Below are 15,990 nucleotides of genomic sequence, written 5' to 3'. Positions count from 1 at the left end.
GATGAAATAGAGGATGAAACGCTTTTTTGAAAATATGTCACTACTAAGACACAAGTAAAAAAATCGGTATTTGGGTATTTGGTTTCTCAGTCAGAAATAAAAAATACTGGTTTCAGCATTTTTGGAAATTCAAACGTTAAGGTTGCAAAATAGTGTGAGAACGTTTTTTGAAAATGATTCATTATTAAACAACTATTACAGTACCAGTATTTTTGAAACTGCATCAATGAAAATTGGTCTTTGACTTCTCAGTTAGGAATCTGTAAAAAACGTGTTCCAGTGTTTTTGAAAATTCTAACGCCTTAGGGAGTAAAATTAGGGATGAAAAGTTTTATGAAACTATTTCATTATGAACACATTTTTGAAACTAAATCTATGAAAATTTGTATGTGACTTCTCTATAAGAAATTTAGCAAATAGTGCTTCACTGTTTTGTGAAATTCAACACATAAGACAGTGAACTAGGGGGTGAAAATTGTTAAAATTTGAAAAATTGAATCTATAACTATTGGTATTTCACTTCCATTTAGATCTAAAGAAGTATGTGACAGGCAATGAAAGTTCCTATGAAAAAAGCATCACAAGAATGCAAAAAGTATGATTAACAAAAATCTTGGACTCCAGCTACCAGATTCACTTTCAGGCCAGAAGTATATTCGGGAAACATTCTGCTTCTATGGCCTTAATGAGTGTGAAAAATTTAGAAGGTGCCACAATTTGCTAGCAATATAAAATTTTGATTACAGCAAAACAAAAAAATATGCAGATCATACAAGCTACATGAGCAAAACAGCAGGACCTAAGCTAGTGTACCTAGAAGTACTATGAGAACTACTGTAATTTTTAGATCAAAAATAGTTCAAGTTTTAACTTGTACTTTGTGCTTGAAGACCAGTACTTTCACTTTAAACTGACTTGCAAATCTTGCCAAGATTTAAAATCTTAAGAATGAGCATTACTCCATTCAGTTGCATCTCCAGTTAAATAACCAAATGCGAAATCCATTTTCTTGTGGTCATCCCACCTGCTTGGTTATGATCATGAAAATACCCTTAAAAAGTGTATAGGATAAATCTCCCCCTCTGGATTAAATTTGAGAAATTGATTTAACAATTTGTCTTACTATTACTTGGTTCAAATGCGTAATTTTTGTTCAAATATGGTTGTAACCTTAGTCCTAAACTAGTTAATGTAGATTGTGGGCTTAAACCCTGTCTTGTTCTGATGACTCTACTCTTTTCTCCATGTTTGAAGTTTTGGTATGTATCAACATAAAATTTTAAGTTATGTCTTTAAAATATTCTTTGAAATTATGAGAAACTAATGAATGTACTTCAAGTGTTACATTTTCTCTAATACATTAACTTTGCCTTGTACAGGTAATTTTGTTAGTTTACTTTCATGTAATGTGAACATTGACATGAATTTAGTTCTAATTGATTCTTCCAGTAGTCCATTATTCTAATCTAATTAATTATTAATAATATCCTCAATATTATTATTAATAATTTCAAGTTATATTTTATTTCTTTCTACACGTTTTTATTATTATTCTCCAACAGTCACTAATTCCCATCCATCAATTTTCTGTTACTATCTTCTAACATTTTCTTAGTTTCTTCTACAAATTTAGCAATGCATGTCTTTGTATCTACTTTTTTCCGCCTTGGTAGTCTCATAATCAATGACTGCATGACCATCACCCAAACGTTGTTTGCTGGCTGCAGTAATGTTGGGTATCCTGTTTGTGTACTCTCCCATAACATTGTATGCAGCCCAAATCTTCGTGTCTTGTCTTGTACTTACAATGTAGGTACAGGCCATCGTAACTTGTTGTTAGGAGATTTCTATGCTCGCAAAAGATTATTCTTTTTTACGTGGAAATTGATTCTCATGCATCTAAATAATTTTTTTCGATTGAAATCGGTTAACAATACAGTCGAAAACTTGAGACAGTTTGTTCATTCAGCTGTAGGATCTCTGTTGCTGATGTTTAGTCGCCAAGGGCAACAAATATAATCTTCTGGATATTATGTCAAAATGTTTGAAATTTATCCAATAAATTGCGATCTCCTCAGCATCACTCCTTCGTTTCGCTGATTGGTTGTCACATACGACGAGAAAAAAGGTTTTTTTTTTTGTCGTTTAATGTTATAAATCCAAATAGTGGCATACTTCTGCTGCTTGCGCTTGGTACCTTCCGCCATGTGAGATCTGCCTCTCACCTTTATATTATTTTTGACTATGTATGGTCGTCTTTATGAACTGTTCTGGTGGTCCAGATACTCTGTCCCACCACCATGTATGAACATTCTCTTCCTCTGGACTTCGATCCTTTGCAGGGTTCTGCTGAAATATGAAATGGCGACTACTACTTCAAGCTGCGAAATAAAATTCTAACTCTTAAGTTTCACTTCTTTAAATTTTAATTTTTTTCTGTCTCACAACTACAGATCCACATAATTACAACTCGAAATAGTCTAAATCTTCAACACAACATTATACAGGTGAACCATGGGCCATACATCAAAGTTCCATCTTTTTATACAAATAAGTGATTCATTTGTTTTGGGTTCCTGTTGACAGTGTCAGTGGCCCTCTTACTCCAAGCCATCCATGACACTGCCTACTCAAAGTGTCAAGGTATATCTGTATACTTGTGCAGCAAGTGGGTGGCGGTCATCCCCTGACGACTCACTACTGCTCTCGTTGTTACTGCTCACATACCCTCTGTACAAACACAGACTGGGGTACAGTATCTGCTCCTTTTTTCTACACTACTTAACATATGTCAGCTACCACAGTCATCTTTAGCTGGTACGAATATTAATAGGGGTATTTGATAAAACGCCCTGTTACACTACAGATGAGTACTCATACAAATAAAGATAAATACCTTAGATAATCGTATATCACAAATATGAGAGCAATCGGCGAACAAGAAATCGATCAGAATGAGATTTTCACTCTGCAGCAGAGTGTGCGCTGATATGAAACTTCCTGGCAGATTAAAACTGTGTGCCCGACCGAGACTCGAACTCGGGACCTTTGCCTTTCGCGGGCAAGTGGTAGAGCACTTGCCCGCGAAAGGCAAAGGTCCCGAGTTCGAGTCTCGGTCGGGCACACAGTTTTAATCTGCCAGGAAGTTTCAAGAAATCGATCGTTTCGCTCCCCCACTAATGGCGAGCATAAACCACCATCTGCAACAGACAATCATAATCAAATTTTTTGGGCTATACAGTGAAAAGCGAGTGCATTGGAACATGCACAAAACGTTCGCGATATATACTGTCTTCAATGCAAGCTCACTTAACTCACTCTGCATCAGAGAATGACGAAGAAGGACACACTGACTGCGTTTGCCTTATGCGCAAAGTGGTTCTGCTGGCTGTCTGATTTCGATTGGCCTACAGCACCACATAGTGGCCTATTGATAGCGCGCTGGTGGGGGGAGAAAGGGGACTAGCGTCCGATCACAGTGATACAGCCTTCCAACCACAGTACCTTCAACTGACCCCGAAATTGTTCAATATTATAAAAACTATTGTGCGGTACTAAGAAAAGTTATTAAAAAGTCCAAAAGCATGTGTATCATGTCTGAGATCAGAAACTCTGATAATAAAATTAAAGCAATTGGGAAGATTATTGAAAGGGAAACAGGGCAACCAAGAGCACAGGAAGACTTTAGTGCCATAAAACTGAATGGCAAGTGTCCTAACAAACAATCAGAAATTGAAAATATTTTCAATAATCATTTTTTAAATGTTGTGGAGAAAATAGGATCTAGATCTTCACTAGAAGAGGCAAGGCTTCTAATAGAAGAGGCCATACCTGTGCAGTTTGAAACAACTGTATTTCCACCAACCTCTCCCTCTGAAATCAGTAAAATAATAAACTCACTGAAAAGTAAAAACTCTTACAGAATTGATGGCATTTCCAGCAAGATACTTAAAGCTTGTTCCCCACAGATAAGTAGGATTCTCAGCCACGTATGTAATAGCTCTTTGGAGCAGGGTGTTTTCCCCGATAGACTGAAATATGCCATTGTAAAACCATTGCATAAAAAGGGGGATACGTCGGATCTCAACAACTATCGCCCAATCTCTCTTTTGACAGCTCTATCAAAATTTTTTGAGAAAGTAATGTATTCAAGAGTAGCCTCCCATATTTGTAAAAATAAAGTACTAACAAAATGTTAATTTGGTTTTCAGAAAGGCTTTTCAACAGAAAATGCTATATACGCTTTCACTGATCAAATATTAAATGCTCTGAATAACCGGACATCACCCATTGGTATGTTTTGTGATCTCTCAAAGGCCTTTGATTGTGTAAATCATGGAATTCTTTTAGATAAGCTAAATCATTATGGTTTGAGGGGGGCAGTGCATAAATGGTTTAATTCATACTTAACTGGAAGAATGCAGAAAGTTGAAATAAGTGGTTCATGTAATGTTAAAAGAACAGCTGATTCCTCATACTGGGGGGGGCTATCAAGTACAGGGTCCCACAGGGTTCGGTCTTAGGTCCTTTACTGTTCTTGATATACACTCCTGGAAATGGAAAAAAGAACACATTGACACCGGTGTGTCAGACCCACCATACTTGCTCCGGACACTGCGAGAGGGCTGTACAAGCAATGATCACACGCACGGCACAGCGGACATACCAGGAACCTCGGTGTTGGCCGTCGAATGGCGCTAGCTGCGCAGCATTTGTGCACCGCCGCCGTCAGTGTCAGCCAGTTTGCCGTGGCATACGGAGCTCCATCGCAGTCTTTAACACTGGTAGCATGCCGCGACAGCGTGGACGTGAACCGTATGTGCAGTTGACGGACTTTGAGCGAGGGCGTATAGTGGGCATGCAGGAGGCCGGGTGGACGTACCGCCGAATTGCTCAACACGAGGGGCGTGAGGTCTCCACAGTACATCGATGTTGTCGCCAGTGGTCGGCGGAAGGTGCACGTGCCCGTCGACCTGGGACCGGACCGCAGCGACGCACGGATGCACGCCAAGACCGTAGGATCCTACGCAGTGCCGTAGGGGACCGCACCGCCACTTCCCAGCAAATTAGGGACACTGTTGCTCCTGGGGTATCGGCGAGGACCATTCGCAACCGTCTCCATGAAGCTGGGCTATGGTCCCGCACACCGTTAGGCCGTCTTCCGCTCACGCCCCAACATCGTGCAGCCCGCCTCCAGTGGTGTCGCGACAGGCGTGAATGGAGGGACGAATGGAGACGTGTCGTCTTCAGCGATGAGAGTCGCTTCTGCCTTGGTGCCAATGATGGTCGTATGCGTGTTTGGCGCCGTGCAGGTGAGCGCCACAATCAGGACTGCATACGACCGAGGCACACGGGACCAACACCCGGCATCATGGTGTGGGGAGCGATCTCCTACACTGGCCGTACACCACTGGTGATCGTAGAGGGGACACTGAGTAGTGCACGGTACATCCAAACCGTCATCGAACCCATCGTTCTACCATTCGTAGACCGGCAAGGGAACTTGCTGTTCCAACAGGACAATGCACGTCCGCATGTATCCCGTGCCACCCAACGTGCTCTAGAAGGTGTAAGTCAACTACCCTGGCCAGCAAGATCTCCGGATCTGTCCCCCATTGAGCATGTTTGGGACTGGATGAAGCGTCGTCTCACGCGGTCTGCACGTCCAGCACGAACGCTGGTCCAACTGAGGCGCCAGGTGGAAATGGCATGGCAAGCCGTTCCACAGGACTACATCCAGCATCTCTACGATCATCTCCATGGGAGAATAGTGGCCTGCATTGCTGCGAAAGGTGGATATGCACTGTACTAGTGCCGACATTGTGCATGCTCTGTTGCCTGTGTCTATGTGCCTGTGGTTCTGTCAGTGTGATCATGTGATGTATCTGACCCCAGGAATGTGTCAATAAAGTTTCCCCTTCCTGGGACAATGAATTCACGGTGTTGTTATTTCAATTTCCAGGAGTGTATATTAATGACTTACCATTCCTAATTGATGAAGATGCAAAGTTAGTTCTTTTTGCTGATGATACAAGTGTAGTAATAAGATCCAAAAACCAAGAAATAAGTGATTTAATTGTAAATGATGTTTTTCACAAAATTATTAAGTGGTTCTCAGCAAACGGTCTCTCTTTAAATTTTGATAAAACACAGTATATACGGTTCCATACAGTAAATGGCACAACTCCAGTAATAAATATAGATTTTGAACAGAAGTCTGTAGCTAAGGTAGAATTTTCAAAATTTTTAGGTGTGCCCATTGATGAGAGGTTAAACTGGAAGCAACACATTGATGGTCTGTTGAACATTCTGAGTTCAGCTACGTATGCTATTAGGGTTATTGCAAATTTTGGTGATAAGAATCTCAGTAAATTAGGTTAATATGCCTACTTTCATTCACTGCTTTCGTATGTTATCATATTCTGGGGTAATTCATCGTTGAGTAGAAAAGTATTCATTGCTCAAAAACGTGTAATCAGAATAATTGCTGGAGCCCACCCATGGTCATCCTGCAGACATCTATTTGAGGATCTAGGGATCCTCACAGTAACCTCACAGTATATATATTCACTTATGAAATTTGTTGTTAATAATCCAACCCTGTTCAAAAGTAATAGCAGTGTGCATAGCTATAACACCAGGAGAAAGGATGATCTTCACTACACAGGGTTAAATCTGACTTTGGCACAGAAAGGGGTAAATTATGCTGCCACAAAAGTCTTTGGTCACCTACCAAACAGCATCAAAAGCCTGACAGATAGTCAACCAACATTTAAAAATAAATTAAAAGAATTTCTAGATGACAACTCCTTCTACTCATTGGCTGAATTTTTAGATATAAATTAAGGGGAAAAAAACCCACCCAACTTAAACATTTATATCATGCAATATTTTGTGTAATGTAATATCTTGTACAGACATCTTTTATTAACCTGACACATTCCACATCATTACGAAATGTCGTATTCATCATCTATGGAACAAGTATTAATCTAATCTAATCAGAGGCGAGAAACCTGCCGCCGCATTTTCCCCCCACCAATCAGAACACCCTCGTCCAGAACAGCATGACACCTGCGCCACAGACAAGCTGGTGTGTGAATATATCTGATGCAGTATGTAAGCCAAACCACCGACTTGACTGGACCTGTTGTCCCGACGAGACTCAAGAGATGACGCAATATACAGTTTCATATAGCAGTTATTGACACGACTCCAGCATGGTTCTGGATGATGTAATTAATTTCTGTACTAGACAAACACTGTCTGTAAGAGCTGATGTAGCTGACTCGGTCACAGTGGACGGACGCTGTTCCACAGTGAAGCCTTGTGCATAATATCATGAATTTTTACAGCACAATAGTACAGCAGAATTCCGTGTGAAGTTCTGTGCGACATATAGTAAACATTAACGTTTGTTGGAGTGGATGCTGCTGTATCTAATAAACATTGACCTGAGTATAGTACCGCAATAAATTTCTGCACCATCTGCTGATATAGAGTCTGGCAGATAAGACAGTGCTCTACAGTTCTGACCACAGGACAGCGTTAGTATTGAGGCAGGCTGAGAAGCACTCTCACTGTCTGAACTCGCTGCATCTTTAGACAAGTACACATCTAGGCCATAAAGAAGCTCTTCACAATTCATGTGATTGTAACAAGTGCACTTGGTATATACTAAGCCCTGCTGTGAGTTTTAAGTCTCTCTCCATCTCTTTAAAGACACGCAGGTGCATCACATCATACAGATAGTAGTATCCAGTACTTCTCTCCGACGTCTTAAAATACATGACACACCACAAACAGATGGTGGACTTCCAGGCCAACCAGCCAGCTGTAGTGTGAGCGCTCTCTAAACAAACACTGCAGTGCCGCTCTACCAGCGCCCGTAGTGACCGCCAGCCACTGTGTAGAGTCCACACACAATACCGTGGCTGATGGAGGTGCAATCGGCAGGGCACGCATGGGGAGAGCGACAGTGGTGGGGGCTATAGGCAGGTGCTGCAGGGGAAATGCCGAGCACTGGAAGTGAAGTGCCATTCTAAATTGATGCCTACACTCACATTTTTTGTAAACATTAAATGGAGCCCCATGTTGTGCAGACACAACTGAGAGAGAATTCTGAAACAGTGGTTTATTAAGTCTATTTAGTGAGGAATTGGGGAAAAGTAATAACAGTAGTTTATGAAAAAGCACATTCTCAATACAAAATATACATGTAATCTCTTTATTTAGGTTGTTTGTTAAAATTTTGGTTATTTGTAAAATGAGAAAACTTATTTTAGAGTGGGAGTATGTTTGGACTCTGCTACTCACTCCAACTGCCATCTAGTGGCAGCTTCAAACTGGGCAGGTCAGACTGTCCAGTATAGTTTGCTCCCTGTTGGAAGAATTTGCAACCTACGTGCGGAAGTGGACGTCCCAGGTCCTTTGTGTGCGCAGGTAGGATTAGCCGTTGTAACGGCCGAGCAGGTAGCTGCGAGACTCCGTAGCGGACGGGCGTGTATGTCTTTCAGCTAAGCCAGGAGCCGCAGTTGGCGCGCTGCCTGTGCAAGTTGTAACGTTTAATGTAATAAACAATTATACCAGACAACTTGTTCCGTCTAGTTATTGTGAGTGGAAACAAGGAGAGGACAGTAAGCTCTCTCGCACTATACATTCACAGTCCAATGTGCCACCACGGGAAGAAGAGCCCGCGCGCACATTTTTTGGTCCTCCGGGCCGGATACAGTGACCACGCGGAATTTACGTTCGCGCGGATTTATTTTTCGTTATTTGTGAACTAAAAAACCACGTGTGAGCTGCGCACGTTATCGGTTTCGTTGTTGACTGCTACCGAGTCCCAAGGCCTGTTCGGGACTTCGACAATAACAGCCTTAACAACGGCGATCGGGGACATATTTGTGAACATTTAATGTGTCTCTAATTCAAACGCGAGAGGCACAGAAACGTGTCGGTGCCAGCATCATCGGTGACGTCACCTCCTGCTCCCGCCGAAACTTCGCGCCGCCGGAGGCTGCGGCGCCTGCCACGCCAGCTGCCAGTGCTCGTGACGCCGCTGCTGTTCCAGTCCGTACTGCCTCCTATTGCCGCTGTAACCTGGTAAGTACAACTGTTGGGTTCCTGCTGTCATCTTCCTGGTCTTAAAATGGAGCCCTCAGAGAAAACAAAATTAGTCAAGCAGAGAGGTGTAGCAAAAGCCGCTCTCGCGCGCTTAGCGAGCTTTGTGCAGTCTGCTGACAGTGCCAGCATCGAAATGTTGGAATAAAAATTAAATCGATTGACTCGGATTCGGACTGATTTTGAGTCGTCTCAAACACGGCTGGAAATTGAAGACGAATCAGCAGATCACAGTAAGGGACTTTGTTGAATCTCTCTCAAGGGTTCAGTGAAGAGGTGCACCCAGCTTCTGCAGCCTTTGGGCTCGAATCCATCAGGCAGTGTCAGTTCTTTGAAACTACCCGCTATTAACTTGCCAAATTTTGAAGGTGACTACCTTAAGTGGTCATCATACAGGGATGTGTTTTTGAGTCTCATCATGAATAACAATTCAATTGATGACGTTCAAAAACCTCACTACCTTAATTCGTCTTTGCGAGGTGAAGCTAAAGACCTTTTGAAACACATACCTGTCACAGCAGGAAATCTAGCGATAGCCTGGGGACTTATTACGCAGAGGTATAATAACCCAAAAATAATTGCAGCCAGACATACTAAGGCTTTGTTGGCCTTGCCTACAGTCGGCCATGGCGCAGCGAGCGATTATAGGCAACTAATTAATCACGTATGCAGCCATTTGAAGGCCTTAGAAGCTCTCAAACCTGATGTTCCACTTCATGAAGTTATTCTTTCGGAAGATATTCTGTCCAGTATGCGACCCACAGATCGTCATGAGTGGGAGGTAAAGATGTCTGGGTCAACATTCACCACATTAAATCAACTAATAGATTTTTTGGAAACAAAATGTCAGGCCCTTGAGTTGATCAGGTTCAGGAATAACACCTCAAGGGATTCGCAAGGAAATACCAACAATTTAAATCAAACAAGACATGTGAGGAGGGCTCATCTCGCTAATGCTGATGCTGAGGAATCATGTAATTTTTGCAGTGAATCTCATACTATCACTAAATGCAAAAGGTTTCAGGCACTAAATGTCGATGAGCGGCGGGCATATGTGACAAAAAATAAGCTTTGCTTTTTGTGCATCCGCTCTGGTCATTTCTCGACTAAATGCAGGATTTCTCCTTGTAAGACCTGTAAAGGAAGGCATAACATACTGCTCCACAAGCCTGCTGAACCAAGGAATGGGCAGAATAGTGAACCAGGAGGCCATTCCTTGGCCCATCAAGCTACGAACGGGAAGGCAAACATCCACTGTAATGTTTTGTTAGCAACAGCTGTTGTCAACATTAAAGACAGCATGGGTAGACAGCAGGTTTGCAGAGTTCTGCTAGATAGTGCGAGTCAGCTGTCCTTTATATCTAAGGGCATGGCAGAGAAATTAAAACTGAAACGAAGTAAACATTCGTTTCCAGTGAAGGGTATAAACAATGCCTTTGCAGCCTCAGTGTCTTACACTTGTGATGTTGAACTGTCGTCTAGGCTCAACGACTTTCATATCAGAACCACTTGTGCTATCGTAGATCATGTCACCAGTGACCTACCGACGAGTAAGATAGACACAAGGTCCTGGAGTGTCTCATGTAATCTTCCGCTCGCTGATCCAGAATTCAACAAGCCTGTCACAGTAGATTTAATTCTTGGTGCTGAGGTTTTCTTTGACGTTGTTTGTAAGGAAAGGCTGGTGAAACCAAGTCATCCTTCACTGGTAGAAACAAGATTTGGCTGGATTTTGTCTGGTAGGATGCCTTCAGCAGCATGCAACATGCCTCCTTCTACAGTGACCTCGTGCTTTGTTAGAGGTGACAATTTAGATGCCAAACTGCAAAGGTTTTGGGAGTTAGAGGAAATGTCTACGAAAACGATGAGTAGGCAGGATAAAATATGTGAGGCTCACTTTCAGCGCCACACCGCACGAGATGAAGAAGGGAGATTTGTGGTTCGACTACCAGTGAAACCTGACTTTAAATGATTAGGCGAATCACGACAACAAGCATCTCGGAGACTGGCACATCTTGAGAGGAGGTTTAAAAGGCAACCGAATCTGCAGAAGGAATATGCTGCATTCATGCATGAATATGGTAATGAGATCGCTTTGCTGATGGCCAGTTCCTCTATTCCACATAATAGCAAATTAAGGGATTTGCACCCATTTGTTGATGCCGAAGGTATTCTACGAGTGGGAGGGAGATTAATGAATGCTAGTGTACCATATAATGAGCGCCATCCTATTATCGTACCGCCTATGCATCATTTGACAAAACTCTCATAATAGATGAACATGAAAGTCTGTTGCACACTGGGTCACAACTTTTGTTGGCTATGTTGCGTAGGAGGTTTCGGATCCCCAATGGGCGTAACACGTCAAGGGAGTTATCAGAAAATGTTTAAAATGCTTTAGGCTTAAGTCCAAGACAGCAGTTCATCTCATGGGTCAGCTACCTGCAGCTAGAGTAAACCAGTCTCATCCATTCCAGCACTGTGGAGTAGATTATGCAGGCCCTATTGCTGTAAAGCATGGTGGAAGACGAAGTAAGGTTACCACCAAGGCTTATATTGCTTTATTCATTTGCATGGCAACCAAGGCCATCCACTTAGAATTAGTTAGTGACTTGGTAAGAAGTTCATTTTTGGCCGCCCTCAGGATATTCATTGCAAGAAGAGGGAAACCTTCTCACATGTACAGTGATGGCACCACGTTTGTAGGTGCAGACAATGAGCTTTATCGTTTTCTCTCCAAAGATGTTACTGTTGAAGGTGTGGTGAATTATTCGACCTCAGAGGGAATCAGTTGGAGGTTCACTCCACCTCGTGCCCCTCACTTTAGTGGACTCTGGGAGGCAGGAATCAAATGCATGAAGTCGCATCTCAAACGTGTCATCGGCAATGCAGTGCTGACATTTGAAGAACTGACTACTGTGTTAATTCAGATAGAAGCATGCTTGAATTCAAGGCCGTTGTGTCTTCTCTCTGATGACCTAGATTCTCCTGCTGCTCTCACTCCTGGTCATTTCCTAATCAGACAGCCCCTTTGTACTCATCCTGAACCCTCTGTCCTTGAGGTTCCCGCCAACAGGTTGCACAGATGGCAACTTGTGCAGCAGTTGCATCAGTCCTTTTGGAAGAGGTGGTCCACAGAATATGTACATGATCTGCAGCAACGCAAAAAATGGACATCGGAAGGAGCATGGCAACCCCAGATCGGTGATCATGTGCTGATCAAGGAGGATAATTTGCCTCCCTTGGTGTGGAGGCTGGGTGTCATTGACCAGCTGTTTCCCGGTCCTGATAAGTGTGTGCGTGTGGTAATGGTAAAAACTGCTAATGGGCATATTAAGAGGCCTGTAGCAAAATTGTGTCCTCTACCTAAGCAGTGAATCGGTTAAGTGTTCCCTCAGATCTGTGTAGTGGTATATGATACAGAGCCACTGCCAAATTGCCATTTACTGGAATAACCTCATAATTCATAAAATCAGCTTGGGAGGCTGTGGATGTTTCTTGTGGACTAACTGCTGTTAGTATTTATTTCATGTTTTTATGCAGAATAACATTAATACTTTATTGTTTTGTGTCCTGCATGTTAGTACCCATCGTGTTTCACATGCAGCATGACAGTGGTGTTTGATCATGTGGGCATCCCAAATGTTAGTATATTCATGTTTTATGTAGAGATGGGCAAAACTGTTCTTTTCAGAGATTGGATCAGAACTGTTCACTCCCTGAAATGAATTAGCTCTTTTTCATGACTCACCACTCATTTACAATAGAAAATAAATGGAAGGCACATTGTCCTTTAAACTTGGTTCATTCCAGTACTACACCTGTATTTTGATCTTATTTGATCCTATTTTTAAGTAACACAGATAATGAGTAAGAATTTTGTATTGTTTATTGAAATTTCCACGCTATGACAAAGTTTTTGATTATTGATTTATTTTGCACTATCGTGGTTTTTTGGGTGATCGGAAAATGTTGTAACTTGAGATTTACATTAACAATATATTTGGCTATAATGTATTAAAATTTCATTAACCTCATACAAATTCATCGCAAGCCATATATTTTTAAAGTGAATGTTTCCTTCCGAAGACGCCTAAAATCGCAAAATCCGTACCAGAATAAGAAAAAAAAAAAAAAAATTTGACTGTAAAACGAAAGTGCTGCATATAGCCTTACGCAGAATAAAACAAGGAAAATATTGGTGTATCACATTTTGCGATACGTTTATCGGTTCGCTCGTAATTAAAGCGTAAATTCGAGTGTCCATAATAAAAATCCTATAGTAAGAGGAGTCATCAGGAACCTAATCTAATCAGTTTAAACAAATAAAAATAAAATAAAAACAATTGATGTATACATAACATAATAATGTAATATACATAGCGGTATTACTACAAAGAACAATATCCAGTAGGGACGAACTCCGATGCAGAGGCGCTGAGTCGAGCGGGTCGAGCCGCGAGCTGTATTACTGCGTGAGCTGAGGCCGCAGAGACCAGAGTGACACCTGAGTCGCTTTGCTCAACGCTCTGGCTAGAGTCGAGACGGTGGGGTGAGCGTTGAGCGGGCGAGTTCCGAGGGTGGGGGGAGCGGTGAACTCACCCGCTCCGAAACAAATCGTCCGTTCCCTTGCGAGCAGGTTGTTGCAAGTAGTTCCTATGTTATCCGCTAGGTGGCTCTCTGTCCTGTTGCTCCCATCAACTGCCCAGAGGGCAGGACGTGCGACTGAAACGATCACCGACAGAGTGCGATGCGAAGTTAAGCTGCGCCAGACACTGCGCGCGGCAGACGACGCACATGGACGGCACGGCATATGTGAAACACAAAATCCAATGGGGCACTGCACAATGCAGGCAGCCAAGGTAGAAGCAGGGCAGAGGCCGGCGCTGGCTGTGTTGTGTGGCGTGCACTGTGCTCTGACCAGCAGAGGCGCTGCTGATATGCTCCGTCTTTCTCTCTCTCTCTCTCTCTCTCTCTCTCTCTCTGCCTTGGGAAACGTTTGGAGCTACCGTTCTTTTTTTCTGAATCACTGATTGTTCACTCCTTTGAAAGATTCAACTCTATGAATTAGTTCAAGAGCGCATCCCCCATCTCTAGTTTTATGTGCATTGATATTGTGTCTAGTTATATTTTTATTGTTTACTTGTTTTTGTGTTGTTGTTTGTTAAAATGTTGGTTATTTGTAAAAAATGTTCGTGTATTCATGTTTTATGTGCATTGATCTTGTACCTAGTTATATTTTTTATTGTTTACTTGTTTTGGTTTTGTTGTTTCTTAAAATTTTGATATTTGTAAAATGAGAAAACTCATTTTAGAGTGGGAGTATGTTTGGACTCTGCTACTCACTCGAACTGCCATCTAGTGGCAGCTTCAAACTGGGCAGGTCGGTCTGTCCAGTATAGTCTGCTCCCTGTTGGAAGAATTTGCAATCTGCATGCGGAAGAGGACCTCCCAGGTCCTTTGTGCGCGCGGGTAGGATTAGCCGTTGTAACGGCCGAGCAGGTAGTTGCGAGACCCCGTAGCGGACGGGCGTGTGTGTCTTCCAGCTAAGCCAGGAGCCACAGTTGGCGCGCTGCCTGTGCAAGTTGTAACGTTTAATGTAATAAACAATTATACCAGACCACTTGTTCTGTCTAGTTATTGTGTGTGGAAACAAGGGGAGGACAGTAAGTTCTCTCGCACTATACATTCACACTCCAATGTGCCACCACGGGAAGAAGAGCCCGCACACACAGGCGCTAATTGCTTAAACTTCTTTGGCTCAATATGCATCCAGAGCCATCATCTGACTCATAATGGGATGGACTAAGCTATTAATATATGTCATGTAATAGGCTGTACACTGTATTATTCCAGCTCAGCTGTAAGTTGTCGTATGGGTAGGATTCGCCATTAAGAAAGACCTTCGCAGTTGTCGAATACACTCGAATCATTCTTTAAGTTCACTTTCCGTTTGGTTTGAAACGCCAGTATAATGAAGCACGTATTCCCCACATGAATATTAGTTTTAACTGCTCAAGACTGACATTGAGTGGTCGGAAAAGCTGGGTACTCAAATAATTCCCATGAATAGAAAGATAATGGCAGCACAGCAGTGGAACTCAAAACCTCCAGAAATCGCAGATGCTCTTCTTCCGATACTGTAATGTGCTGTATTTTACAGATGATATTCTCCAACACTGATTTATTTCCTCCAGATTTGGCTTTCTCTGAACATAACAGACTGCATATTTTTCATTGGGCTTAAGTGAACCCACACACATATGTGGCAAATCGACAAAAATTGCTTAAATCTTGAAATAACTACTTTTAGACATAGTTTTTCACTTTTTTGTGTAATATTCGTGTGTGATTCTTTACAAAAGACTGGATTTCTAATGTAATATAAAAGTAAAGTAATTAATTGTTAAAAGTTGAAAACTGATGCATTTAAAAAAAACACGAAAAAATTCTGAAACCATATGCTCCATTTTATTCATAGTATCGTTACCTTTAAAGCAAAAAATATAAAATCTACAGTTCCACATTTTGCAATAGCTACACATAATTCTACAAAAACAAAACGACATTTCACAGTCCATTCACTCGTTGTCTTCTTCGTTATTCGTTACAAGCCACTTTAGAATTTTATCATAGAAAGGTGTGTGTTGGTTAGGAGGATACCTTCGCAGTTTTTCCAAGCCTTTTATTGTACTGGACTTAATTGGAACCTTTCCTGATGGGTAAGCTAGTTTATCTGGTGCAGTCAGTGGACCATGATGGAATCCTAGAGGAAAAGTGTGACTAATAACTCCGTTGACCGTTGAAGAAGCTCAAACACAACCCAATTCAGTATGGTGAAAAATAAAATATGGAAAAGTGCTGGTAGAG

The 15,990-nt window shown here is 42.0% G+C and overlaps 1 protein-coding gene across 1 annotated transcript; it reads left to right on the top strand.

Annotated features, from left to right (window-relative positions):
* The first annotated feature begins 9,538 nt into the window (after positions 1 to 9,538).
* Positions 9,539 to 11,092, top strand: LOC124594076. Its single transcript, XM_047132427.1, has one exon. It carries the CDS (start codon positions 9,539 to 9,541, stop codon positions 11,090 to 11,092), a length of 1,554 nt encoding a protein of 517 aa, XP_046988383.1.
* Positions 11,093 to 15,990: the final 4,898 nt, after the last annotated feature.

Source organism: Schistocerca americana, chromosome 2 (assembly GCF_021461395.2).
Source record: "Schistocerca americana isolate TAMUIC-IGC-003095 chromosome 2, iqSchAmer2.1, whole genome shotgun sequence".
Lineage (NCBI taxonomy): Eukaryota > Metazoa > Arthropoda > Insecta > Orthoptera > Acrididae > Schistocerca > Schistocerca americana.
Note: the sequence above shows the minus strand (reverse complement) of the source record. Positions and strands in the feature narration are given on the sequence as shown.